Genomic DNA, 13,678 nt, shown 5'->3' on the forward strand with positions numbered 1-13,678 from the left:
ATGGCTTCCTAAGCAGACTTTGAATCAATCCCCTTGTTTTCAGCTCATTTCTCCATTCTACCTCTCACGATGTCTTTCTGGGGTTTAGAAAGACCAACAGCCTTTCCCTTGTTAACATCCATTTCCAGGAATTTAGCTTTCATCTAAGTCCATAAGGATAGGTATAATATTTGCCACGTCAGAGTCTAATGCACCATCCAGCCCTGAAGGAATATTCACCAAATGTTTAATAAACAAATAAAGGTCTAGCTAAAAGATTTCAAGTGGGCACTAAACCTTCTGAGCAATAATTTCTTGAAAGCCCAAATACGCGGTCCGAACATTTTCATTGTCACTTCGAATCTTGGAATTCTGGACATACAATTCTTAGTAGCCAGGAGTGTACATTTAAAATTTTATCCCCCCAAAAAGAGATACAAATATGTAGCAATTGCTACAAAGACTCATTTCCCTGGCCAAATATTAATAAGGTATAGCTAAAATGAAACAAAACAAACAAAAACAAAAAACAAAAAAAGCCTCTAGCTCTTGTCTGGTGGATAAGGTGTAGCTTCTGGAAGTAGATATTCTCCTTTCTAGGAGAGAAGTGAGGTGGCAAGAAGAGAAGGACAAGGTAAAACAATTACCCTGCAGTAGTAATATTTCACTCCTGTCAAAGAGTCCAGTCTAATAATATGGGGAGATTTCATACTAGTAAATGTATTGTTTTTAATAAGAATTAAAAAACCCATTAAATTTACTCCTTTATCTAAGAGATTTCTGAAGATAAGGATTTAAAGAAAAAAATCAATGTTTCTCAAAAAACAGGGCAATAACTCCACTAAAATATGAATTTCTGATTTCTCTCCATTAATAAAACAGACAAAGGCATCATTGTTCTCTAATTTTATTAATTTTTAATCTTCCCAACACATGAACTATAACTCACTTTGAGATTTTTTTCAGTGCATTTCACAGCAAAAATGAACGGAATCATTAAAATGGTTGTACATAAACCAATTATTTTCTTGTAATTTACAATTTGTTGAAAAAAAAAAGTGTTTTGTTTCATCCTATTAACCCTTTCAATAAAACACAATTTATTCAGAGCACAAAGCTTAAATTTCTTATGATGACGTAACAGACATAGCCACCTACAATGGCTGATGAAAACAGGTATGTATTACACACACTGATTGGAAGACCACATCAGAAGAACAGAATAAGGCACCACTCTTGGAAAATTAAGGTAGCTTTCAGTAACAAGTACTGAGCACCATAAGTAGGTGCTCAATAAATACTTGAATGAATGATGATAGCCGTAATTAGCACTATTCTTTTAGTTGACATAAACTCTTTAACCTCAATAAAATACTTATTTTTAAAAAGATTTGTACCTGAATACAATTTCCTGATATCTTTTGATTTCATATTTTTTCTTCAGCATTTGAGTTTCCTTGAAAAGAAAATATAGTAAAACCATATTGTACATGTTCTCAGTACCGTACATAACTTCTGAACTACTGACAAATATGAAGAGTTGTTTTGAATTTTGAATGAACACAGGTAAGACAAAGCATACTTATCCAGAGGGATAAAACATAATACTGAATATTAACCTACAAGTGGAAAAAAAGTACGAAAAAAGTAACAGTTTTATTTTTTTAAATATTTGCGATGTACTTTAATGCCTCAGTTCTTGAGAAAGGCCAAAATCTCATATTGACATGAACATATTTAAAAAACTGTCTCTCAAGTGTAATATTTAATAAAACTAGGTATTGAAAAATGCTCTGAATTTTTTCAAGTCAATGTTGTTTTCAAGTATATTAAAATGCTCAGAAGAAAAAGTTCTCCATGGTTGTAATTTGAATCAATTTATAAATATACTTTTTAAAAGAGAGTTCCAACGGAGGTGGATAATGGATAGATCCTCAGACACAGGCACACAGTCTCTTTGAAGGAACAGAATGCCTTGTTTCTACAACTTGGTTGATTTTTTTTTTTTAACACTGATTTCAGGCACAATGGCTGAGTCCACTTCTGGGTTGTCTTTCTCTTCCTCTTGGTTTTTTATGAGCAATGACTACTTAAAGTTACTGACAGAAAGCAAAGCACAGACTCTGAAAAGAGACTTCACTTTTTACTATAAAGAAATTAACGTCATTAAGTTTTTCACTGTTGTTAATCTGTTGACCCCATGCAAAAATAGGGGATTCAAATTTAGCTTAGGAGCAGGAACTGGATAAAAGATTAATCATCTAACGAGTCAGATGAGAGGGTTTCAGATGATATTGCTCACATCATGTGGACAGGTAGGTGGTGAGAGGTCCATAGTGCTTCTTCAACACTTTGGTCTCGCTGCGGTTCTATGGTGCCCTAACAGGTACATTCATGTTTAGCTAGTTTCAGTCTGCAATCAGGAAGCAGGTCACTCAGTGCAACGACTCCATTCTGGGAGGATTTAGGGTAAACAGAGAAGAATTTCATTTGGTCGAGTCTTGGTGTGTGTCACTCTGCTGGTTGTGTTGCTGGAATTATTTTCCAGAGGGGTTTGTGATAAACCCAGCCATCTCCCTGAAACAAGCAGAACAGTAAATTAAAGAACCACTCCTCTTAATATTTTCTGAATCAATAACCAAAACTAAAAGCAACACCCTTGTTGAAATGAAATGGAATTCTGTTCTCATATTTAAAAACAAAGAGTTTCTGAAAAGGAAAAAATCTCTGTGCTTAACTAGGACATGAAACAATGCCTGTGGTTTGGCTAAGCTTAGGTGAGAAGTTCTGGTCCAAGAGGATCTAGTCTGTGCCCCATGAACACTTTATTTTGCAGAAGTCAGTTGCAGCAATTCTGCCAGTCTTGCTGAGATGCTGCACACTGAGGCAGCAGGCAGAGCACAAATAAATGTCCCAAAGGTCCTGCCTGTTCTCTCCATCTCACCGGCATCTCTAGTACCTGAGTGTTGTTTTCTAGTTTTTCCCTGACTCTACCCCATTAGTTTTCTCTTGTTCCTGTGAACGGAGGATACCACAAGGAGATAAAGGCAGAGTGAGAGACTAAACTAAAGACAGGAGAGGGCCGAGTGAGGGAAAAAGGAGCAGCGGCAAATGTGCAATACTGGAGTGGGGGCTTGGCAGAGTTGAGGCCACAATAGCCATGATTAAAGTTCAGTGTTTATTGTTTACAGCACCAGGAGAAGTCCGTAGGCTTTGAACCTCTATCCTTAATCCCAACATCTCCTTCAATTTATATTTTAAAAATATTTTTATATATTTATCCTCCTTGTTCCAAAAATGATTTAAGGCCATGAATTATTTGGCTCATAGTGGCACGGACTCTCCCTGGCCGAGCTATAGTCAGACCCCTTTGAGCCTCTCCCCTTGAGTAGGCCTCATCTTGGCCTGCGGAGCTCAGTTTTAGCAAAAAAAAAAAAAAAAATCCTGATAAACCAGTTTATCAAGAATCACTTCATTCTTAAGAGCCATTCAAACTCCTCTTCCCCCATCCTTAATTATCCAATCAAGTGCCTCTCTTCCTTACTCCCTACCCCTGATGCCTAACCAAGTTATTCTTAGTAATTTTCCATCCACCTTCTCACTCTGCCCACTGGCGATAAATTCCTACTATGTAAAAATCATGTTCAAAATACTTTTTTAAGATACCATCCTGGTGGACCAATATTAAAATTCAGTGGGTATCCTTAGACTTGGCTCTAGACAAGAAAACTTTTCTTGATATCAGATCTGGTTCATTATTCACCTTTCTGAGGCTACCAGAAAGTAATAAATAAAACAAAATCTTTAAATTTAGAAAAGACTTCAGAAATCATTTAGTTCAACTGCAAAAACAGTGCATTAAACTCTTCTATATAGGTCATTATGTGAAACTCAAAATGTGCTTCCTAGTAGTTTAGACTTAGCTCAAGTCTGCTATTAGAACTGATTTAAAAAAGTACTATATAATAAGCCTACATATATTAGAAGGTTATAATGAGTGGCTTCTATTTTCTGTTTTTCAGGCTAAACACCCCCACTTCATTATTTTTTCCTTAAATGCTGCAAAGATTCTAGTCACTTCCTTTGTGTAGCCAATTAAGTTTCCCATGTTCCCATATTCCCTTAGAATATGGTCTCTGGCCCGTCTGACTAGCTAGCTTGGTTGGTTGGAGTGTTGTCCCAATATAGCAAGTTTGCAGGTTTGATTCCCAGTCACGGCACATGTAAGAAACAGCCAATGAATGCATGAATGAGCACAACAACAACAAACAACAAAGTGGTCTCTGAAAGCAAACACAGAATTTCAGTGTCGTACAAAGGCAATAAAATTATAAACTGTATATTTTATTATTATAATTAAAGATTTTGTTAGCATTTTCATTTGTGGCCAATTAAGTCCCCAAATCTACTTCAATTGAATTGTTGGTGAACTATTTTGTTTTATTTATTCATTTTTTGTATCTTCACCTGAGGCAATATCTATTATTTTAGCAAGACAAAAGAAGGGCAGGGGGGTGGGGGGAGAGAGAGAGAGAGAGACAGTCAGACAGACAGACAGACAGACATACTGAGGTGAGAAAAACATTGTTCAGTTGCTTTTCACACACATCCCAATTGAATATGCCACCTAGGTATGTGCCCTGACCAGGGACTGAACCTATAACCTTTTGGTGTATGGGACAATGCTCTAACCAAATGAGTCACCTGACCAGAGTTGAATTATTTTGTTTTGACAAATTGTGAAAAGTTCATAAAACTGCTCATGGTTAAGCTGGACTATTTTTAGAAATGGAGATGTGTGAGTGATAACAATTCAAGAAAGCCTACTAAGCTAAAGCTCTCACTAAGCAGGCAATGAATTTTGGTCTGAAGACAGGTGGAACATACCTCTTTAATAAAATATTTGGTTTTCCAGGGCGTGCCTGTTTCAATGCGATGCCTTTCTTCAGTCCTCTGGCGTTCTTCCAGGGTACGTTTATGCTCTGTGGCCTTATCAATTTCAGATTCTCTCAGAGAGTCTGTGACATTTTTCCATAATCGCCTGAAATCAGAAAGTCACACATTTTACATTCTTCAAGATGATATTAAATAGAACTAATATCCTCAAAATTACCAGTAAATTTAAAAAATTATGTGTCCTAAATGAGGTCTATAATTTCATGCCTATGAGTTACAAGAACACTGATATGTTGCTGATATTAATGTCCAAAATGCTGATGAATCTGCTTCTTTTTTAAGTAAAAATCATTTATATTTTAAGTTATAAAACCAAGATTTTTATCTTTAAGAAATTTATGAAATGCTAAACAAAAATAAAAATTTTAAGCTGAAATATAAGAGAGATCACTTCTGCTTCTGGACATGATGATGTAATGGGCACCACACTTACCCTCCTACCTTTAATTAACTAGGAAAACAGACAAAATAGAATGAAACAACCAATATTGCTCCGATATTGGGCAAATGGCAGCACAGGACAGTAATCCCAAACAGAAGGGAAACAACTCCAATTCACTGACTGGAGAGTTTACCGAAATAGCATAGGGAGGGGGAAGTTAAACAAACTCCAAGCAAAGGAAAAATGCCAAGACAATTCTTTGGGGAAAGTAGAATACAGTCTGTTCAACAAATGGGACTGAGATAACTGGATCCACATGCAAAATGAATTTAGACCTTAACCTCACAATACAACTTTTAGAAGAAGAAAGGGGAGAATATCTTTGATACTTTGAGTTAGGCAAAGGTTTCTTACATGCAACACCCTAAATCATATCAATAAAAGAAAACGTTTATAATTTTACCTCATCAAAATAAAAACTGTTTTACTGAAAAGAGGACACTACTGACAATGCAAAGATGAGCAACAAATTAAAATATTTTCATCTCATCAAAACAAAAAAATTTTTACTGGAAAAAGAACACCATTAACAATGCAAAGATAAGCAACAAACTAAACTATTTGCAAAGCCCATACTCTACAAAGGATTTTACCCAGATTTTATGAAGAACTGCTGCTGTAATACAATAAAAGAACAAACAATTCAATTTTTGAAAATGGGTAGAAAAATACAAGCAGATACTTCACCAGAGAAGGTATACAAATAGCTAATCAGCACACAAAAACATGCTCAACATCACCAGTAATGACAATGAGATACTATCTCATACCAACTAGAATGGGTATATTAATTAAGACAGTAAGAAATGTTGATGAGCCCTGGCTGGCGTAGCTCAGTGGATTGAGCGCAGGCTGCGAACCAGTGTCGCAGGTTCAATTCCCAGTCAGGGTACATGCCTGGGTTGCAGGCCATGGCCCCCAGCAACTGCACATTGATGTGTCTGTCTGTCTGTCTCTCTCTCCCTCCCCTCTCTAAAAATAAATAAATAAAATCTTAAAAAAAAGAAATGTTGATGAGAATGTGGAGAATTAGAATCCCCATACACTGCTATCAGGAAATGTAAAATGGTGCAGTGATTTTGGAAAATGGTTTGGCAGTTTCTCAAAGTTAGACATACAACTACCATATAAACCAGCAATTCTATTTCCAGTATTTACCCAAAATAAATGAAAACATGTCCACACAAAGATTTGTATGAGAATGTTTATAGCAGTATTAATCATCATAGTTCAAAACTGGAAATGTCCATCAATGGGGAATGGATAGACAACTGTGGTACTCCACTGAGCCTTTTAAAAAATATATTTATTTATTTTCAGAGAGGGGACTAGAGGAAGAAAAACATTGACGTGCGAGAGATGCATGGATCGGTTGCCTCTCGAATACCCCACCCCAATGGGGACCTGGCCTGCAACCTAGGCAGGTGCCCTGACCAGGAATTGAACCAGTGGCCTTTTGTTTTTCAGGCTGGCACTCAAACTACTGACACATACCAGCCAGGGCAAAATGTTGTATTATACAATGGAATTATATGGGACTTAGAGCAAAATATATAGCATTGCTCAGAAATAAAAAAAATGAACTACTGATACATGGTATATCATGGATGGACCTCAACAACATGTTAAGTGGAAAAAGGCACAAGAAATCACATTCTGTATGATTTCATTTATCTGAAGTTGTTACAGAGACAGAAAGTAGGTTCCCTGAGACTAGGGGTGAAAATGAGGATTAACTGTAAATGTGTATGAGGGATCTTATGGGCGGATGAAGATTCTAAAACTGACTATGGTGATCAGACTGCACCACTCAGGACACAGGTAAATTTATAATGTGTAAACTGTATCTCAACAAAGTTATATTTTTAAAGTAACAACTTGACATTAAAGTAGAATTCAAAGCAAGAACTATGACCAGGGATAAAGGATCATTTCATAATGATCAAGGGTCAATGTATGGATATGTAAAATCCTAAATGTATATGACCCTTATAAAAGAACTTCAAATAATATGAAGTAAAATCTTATAGAACTACAAAGAGAAATGTCCAATTATAATTGGTAATTTCAGTAACTGATTTCAATAAGTAATCTCTACTGATAGAACGAGTGAATGAGTACACAGAAAACTGGTAAAGATACTGAGGATTAGAAAAATACTATCAACCCTCTTGACTTGATTGACATTTCTAGAACACTTGTACCTAACCTCAACGGAACACACACTCTTGTCAAGTGCACATGAAACATTCACTAAGATGTAACATAGTGAGCGCCACAAAGCAAATCTCAGCAAGTTTTAAGGACTGGAGCCAACCAAAGTGCATCCCCTGATCAAATGAAATTAAACTAGAAATTAATAATGGTAAGATATCTGGAAAACCTCCAAACATTTGGAAATTAAACACAATACTTAATGACTTCATGAGTCAAATAAAATCATAAAGAAAATTTTAAAATACCTATCAAAAGTTCCAAAGTAGCAGGGTATAGAGAAAGTAGACTTAGAGGAAATATATAGTTGTTTCCCTCTAAGTTTATATTAGGAAAGAAGAAAAATCAGTGACCTAACCTAGGGGTCAAACTATGGTCCACTGCCCATTTTTGTAAATAAACTTATCCCTATTTTTGTTCTAAAATGGCAGAGCTGAGTAACTGGTAGAGACTATCTGGCCTGTTAAGCCTAAGATATTTACTTCCTGACCTTTTACACAGTAAGTCTGCTGACCCCTGACCTAAACTTCCATTTTAAGAAAGTAGGAAAAGGAATAGGTACAATGCACAAAATAAGCAGAACAAAGGACATAAAAAAAAAGAGCAGAAATCAATGAAAAGGAAAAGAAAGGTAGATAAAAATCAATGAAACCAAAAACTAGTTCTTTGAGTAAAACCAGCCTTTAATCCTACTGATTAGGCCAAGAAGATACTACCAATAAAGAACGAGTGTGGCAACATCACTACAGATCCTATACACGCTCTCAAAAAAATGGGAATATTATGAACTATATGCCAATAAATTTCATGAATTCCATGAAATTAATTATATGCCAATAAATTTGACAAATTCCTTGAAACATACAAACTATCAAAACTCACTCAAGAAGAAACAGGTAATCTTAACAGCTCTAGGTACTAAAAATATTGAATTTGTAGTTAAAAACTTTCTTCCAAAGAAAACAATAGACAGATATCCCCCACCCCCATGAGTGTAGACATAAAAAAAATCCTTAGCAAAGAGAATAATCAGGAATATCTCTTAAATATCTTGTTTAATAATATCTGGGTTCTTACATCTGCTTCTACACTTAATTTGCTGTGATATATTGTTTTAAAGTATATAAAGTATGGTCTCACACAGATATACAGCTGGAAAAAGAAAGACTATAGGTTTTTTCAAATAATTCAGTTCTTTGATACTATATCAAAACTCCATAAGTGTTAGTTTTTTAAATTTAACTGAAATATAGAAACTGAAAAATGTCAATGAATTTTTCATACTCTACTACATTGAAATCTATTGGTATAATTTGTGTCTTAAGTGGAATTTTTACTCATGCATAATTTTGTAGTATAATGCATTCATCATTTAAAACATGGTCTTCCAGATGTTGACATTTTATTACGTAGTATTTAGAGAGTACATTCATTAGTATCACCACCAATTTCATCAGAAAACTTTTTACTTGGAAAGCTTTTAAGGTCATTACGGCAGGCGCAAGTTTTCAAAAATCTAATTTTACCTTGAAGCTTTTGTTTTTCTAGTTTTATTGAGATATAATTGACATACAGCACAGGGTAAGTTTAAAGTGTTCAGCATAATATACTGACTGATACTGTGAAGTAATTACTATAATAAATTTAGTTAATACCCATCATCTCATATAGATACAATAAATAAATACTTTTCCCCTTGTTACGAGAACTCTGATAATCTACTCTCCTAACAACCTTCAAAATATGCCATACAGCAGTGTTAACTACGGTCATGATGTAGTATATTACACACTCAGCACTTATTTATTTTATAACTGGAAGTGTGTAACTTTTGGCCACCACTATTCAATTCCTCTACTTCCTACCTCTGCCTCTTTTTTCAAGTTTATTTTTTATTGTATTTTTTTCCATTACCATTTATCCCCCTGATACCATCTTCCACCTCCACCCAGCTCCCTGTAATCACCACACTGTTGTCCTTTTCCCCTTTTCCTCAATCCCTCCAACATGCCCTGCCCCACCCCACCCAACCCGGCCCAGCCCGAGCAGTCAGTCAGCCTGGTCTCTGTCTATGAGTCTGTCTCTATTTTGCTTGTTATTGTGGTTTGTTCATTAGATTCCACATGAGTGAAATCTCACAAGTGAGATTATACAGTATTTGTCTCTGTCTGGCTTATTTTGTATGCATAATGCCCTCAAGGTCCATCCATATTATTACAAATGGCAGAAATTCCTTCATTTTCTTTGGATGAATAATATTCCCATACATATGTGTACACACACATGCACACACTTCCTACACCCACAAGTTCTTTATCTATTTATCCATCAATGAACACTTAGGTTGTTTCCATTTGAATTTTTACGATTTGTAACAAACACTCACAAATTGTTTTCTTTGAAGTATCATGTTCACATTACTGATTCACAAGAAAAATCTAATATTGAAATTAGAACAGCTATAGTTTGTGAATCATTCCTTTAAGCAAAAATGGTGTTTCATGAAGAGTAATTTGCTTGTAACTCAACTGCCCAAGAGCTTTTCTTCCACATAACCACTGTACTTCATTCAGTATTGAACGCAAGTGTTTTATGGCTACTCCCAATTTGTCATGTAGAACATTAACAGGAATTCTTTTTCAAAAAACTGGCATTTAAAAATATAAATAAATCAAAATAAAAAATAAATGGCACGTTCACGGCAGTGCGGAACGCAATGACTATGAGTACCGTCTGCTGCCTTGGTGAGCGCTGAGGCCCAGCAGTGCTGCTCCCCACCACTGCTCCTGTGCCACCAAGGCAACTAAGTGCCAACAGAGTGAAAAAGGCAAATAACATCTTAACATTATTATGAAAAACATTTTGTTAAATTGGAAATACCCTGAAAAGATCTCAAGGATCCCAGGGGTCTGTAGATGAAACTCTGAAAATCTCTTCTTTAGGATAACTCCCCTGAAGAGTATTTTATTTTAATCACTACTGTTTTATTTTTTTGACCCAGCCGAAGTCATTGCTTAATGGGTATTTAATCCCTTTACTCATCTAAGCTATTTGGTTCCATTTATATGACCTTAATTTAAGATATTTAATGTTCCCTTGTCTTTCTTTATTCTTTTTAAAATTGATACAGTAATACTTCCACATGACACAATTGTTTAAGCAGTACAAAAGGGCAATATGTGAAAAGGAAGTCTCCTTCCTGTCCCAGACCCTGTACTCCCTTCCAGAAGTAAACACTGTCAACACATTTTGGAGAGACTGCACCTTAACACATATAGATCCACTTCACCTACGTGTACAGGCCTATGATATATATTGCCAAAACACTCTCTTGGAAGGCTGTCCCAGTTTACCTTCTAACCTGCAGTATAAAAATACCTATTCGCTCATACTTTTCCACCCAAAGAGGTATTATTTTAAAAATGAATTTGTCTTATTGTTTAATTTGCATTTCTTTGAATTCTAATGACACTGAACATTCTTTCATTTTCTTAATGGGTATTTTTTTTTCCTATTTTTGTGAGCTACCTCTTTTCAAAAAAATTTTTTGTGTACTACCTCTTTACGCCCTTTGCCCATTTCTCTGCTGGGGGTAGTGGTATTTGCCTTTTTGTTAATAATGTGTAAGCGTTTCTATGAAAAGGATAATAGTAATCCTTTGTGTTAAATGTTAGTATTTTGTCCAGTTTACCAATGTTTAGTTTTTACTAAAAATGTGACCATGCATCATACAATGCCACAGCTGGAAAGGGGTGTAAGAGCATCGGATCAACCAAACCCTTTTAATTCACAGATGAGTACGCTGAGCACACTGGTGGCATGACTTGCCCAAGATAAGAAGCTACTAAAAAGGCTTAGATTAAGATCCGGAGCTTGTGCCTCTTTCCTGGGTGGATGCACAGATGACACACCTGGATTCAAATGGGTCCTGCTTCTCCAGAGGTCTCACTCTTTTCTTTGTCACTGCCAGTTTAGTCAAGTCCACATTCTTCGTCTCTCCACTGCTGTACGTGAACTCGAGAACACTATTCCACTCCCCTTGCACTCTGCACACCACAGCGTTGGTGGTGTTGTGCTTCACTTCACCTGTAACCCTGGAAGTACACAGAAGAAGAGACACGCTGTTATAAACTGATACTGCTTTTTCCTTCAGATTCTGAACCCAAAAACATACTTTGTGAATTCTTTAAATTAGCTACACAGCTCACTTCAATTTGTCAGTGCCAAAGTCAGACTCTGTAAATTCACGTTAACTTCCTAGTAATTTTTTCAAATAACATCAACTTTAATCTTTAGAAGGAACACTGGGAACCAAGGTAGAGACTTAATTATCATAAATGATTACCAAGTGTGATCTTTAAAATGCTTGCTACAAAACTATTATAACATTACAACTAAATAGGAATATGAAAAATATTAACATTTATTTTCATCATGGACAATGTTATAATATCTAACTTTTGAAAACTAGTCCTATTTATTGAAAAGTTTAGAGTCCCTATTTTGAAGTTTTGGCTATATCAATTTTGCATAAAATTGCACAAGCCTAATTTTAAATTAATATAGAAAACAGATCAATAAACAGTAGAAAAACAGAAAAGATACATTAAAATTTTAAAAACTCTCTTGACAAAATAGAAAAATTTAAAGAACACTGGTATACAAAAATCATTATCAACACAGAACTCAAACACTACTGTTGTTGAAAGTTTAATGAAGAGTTAATTATCTGGCTGGTTTATTAACAGATAGGATGCAGCTCAAATGAAGGCTGGAATACGAACAGGTCTAATTGTTTCTAATGAAGTATTTTATGTTCACTGAAGGACACAAATAACAATAGGTTCAGATTAAACAGACATTCAGAACTCAGAGAACAGTGGGTAGTTTAGGGTCTAATCACTGTGCAGAGACTATGGTTTATCTGGAGTTACCAGGGAATGCAGAAAGACCAAACCCGAAGGTAAAGGCTCAAGAATACTAAGTAACATTTTTCTGGTATAAACCAAGGGCTCAGCATAGGTGAGTTTAGGGAGTTCACAATTTTTAGTCAGGGTAAGTCAATGGTCCACAAACTCAGAGCTCAACACAGAGAGGTGTAGGCATCAATAAGCAAATGATCAATGAACCAGATCTTAAAGACCAAGAGGAAACCAAAGGTCTAAGATCAAATGTTGGATGTAACTGCAGCTCAGTGGACACAAAGGGCACTTTGATTACAAGTCAGCTTGACTGTAGCAGCAGCAGGACCTCTGGATTACACTTCAAAGCATCTGAACATAATTACACTGCTAAGGGTTTTTGCCTGACTGAATGTTTCTTGTGATATCCATGTTTCTTCTCTGATCCCACCTGCCAGCATTGTTCCCTTCCTTGGAAACACATCTCTAACCAAGGATATGAGGATATCTCAAGGATATCTCATTGTCAGGATATGAGGTGATGGCATTGAGCACTTATCTCTTCCCTTCTCCATTCACACATACCCAGAACTATATTCTGAGAACTGAGGAACAACAGTCCATTCCTCACTTGGTCTCTCTTTTACTGACAAAGCACGATCTCTCAAGTTATTATTATCTTCTTCACAAGCCTTTCCACTTAACAAATAACAAGCCCTGCTCCCCGTTTTTATTGGGTTATGGGGTCCTTGCTGCTTAGTGCAGTAACACAGCAAGAGCAGCGCAAAGAGAGCTGGGGGAGGGAACAAGAGTCACACATATTAGACACAGGCCATAAGGAACCTGCAAAAGGAGCTCAAGGAGAAAGAAGGGCCTCATCTCATTTTGCTTATAACAATTCTTCATAACAGTCTAGTAGAGGGTTGGCAAAATTCTTCTGTAAAGGACCAGATAATAAGTACCTTAGGATTTGTGGGCCAGACGATCTCTGTCACAACTACTCCTGTCACCATAGCATGAAAGCAATCATAACAAGTAAATGAATATCTAAATATCTAAAGGATTTAGATCTCAATCTGGTAGCAATCAATGACTTAGAATATGTTGTCCGTAAGGCACTTACCAAAAAGCTAAATCTTAAGTTGTCGTCCTACTCATCTCTAAAGCGAGAATAATTGTTAATTGA

The 13,678-nt window shown here is 35.9% G+C and overlaps 1 protein-coding gene across 1 annotated transcript in view; it reads right to left on the reverse strand.

Annotated features, from left to right (window-relative positions):
- Positions 1–870: 870 nt before the first annotated feature.
- Positions 871–13,678, reverse strand: part of OSBPL11 (oxysterol binding protein like 11) — a 98,480-nt gene continuing 85,672 nt past the window's right edge. Inside the window, exons 11-13 of the mRNA XM_028504386.1 lie at positions 11,503–11,685; positions 4,867–5,020; positions 871–2,556 (exon numbers count right to left, since the gene is read on the reverse strand). Of these exons, the coding sequence (XP_028360187.1) occupies positions 2,491–2,556; positions 4,867–5,020; positions 11,503–11,685 (403 nt within the window). The 3' untranslated portion in view covers positions 871–2,490. The remainder of the gene's footprint in view (positions 2,557–4,866; positions 5,021–11,502; positions 11,686–13,678) is intronic.

This window comes from Phyllostomus discolor, chromosome 2 (genome assembly GCF_004126475.2).
Source record: "Phyllostomus discolor isolate MPI-MPIP mPhyDis1 chromosome 2, mPhyDis1.pri.v3, whole genome shotgun sequence".
NCBI classification, from domain to species: domain Eukaryota; kingdom Metazoa; phylum Chordata; class Mammalia; order Chiroptera; family Phyllostomidae; genus Phyllostomus; species Phyllostomus discolor.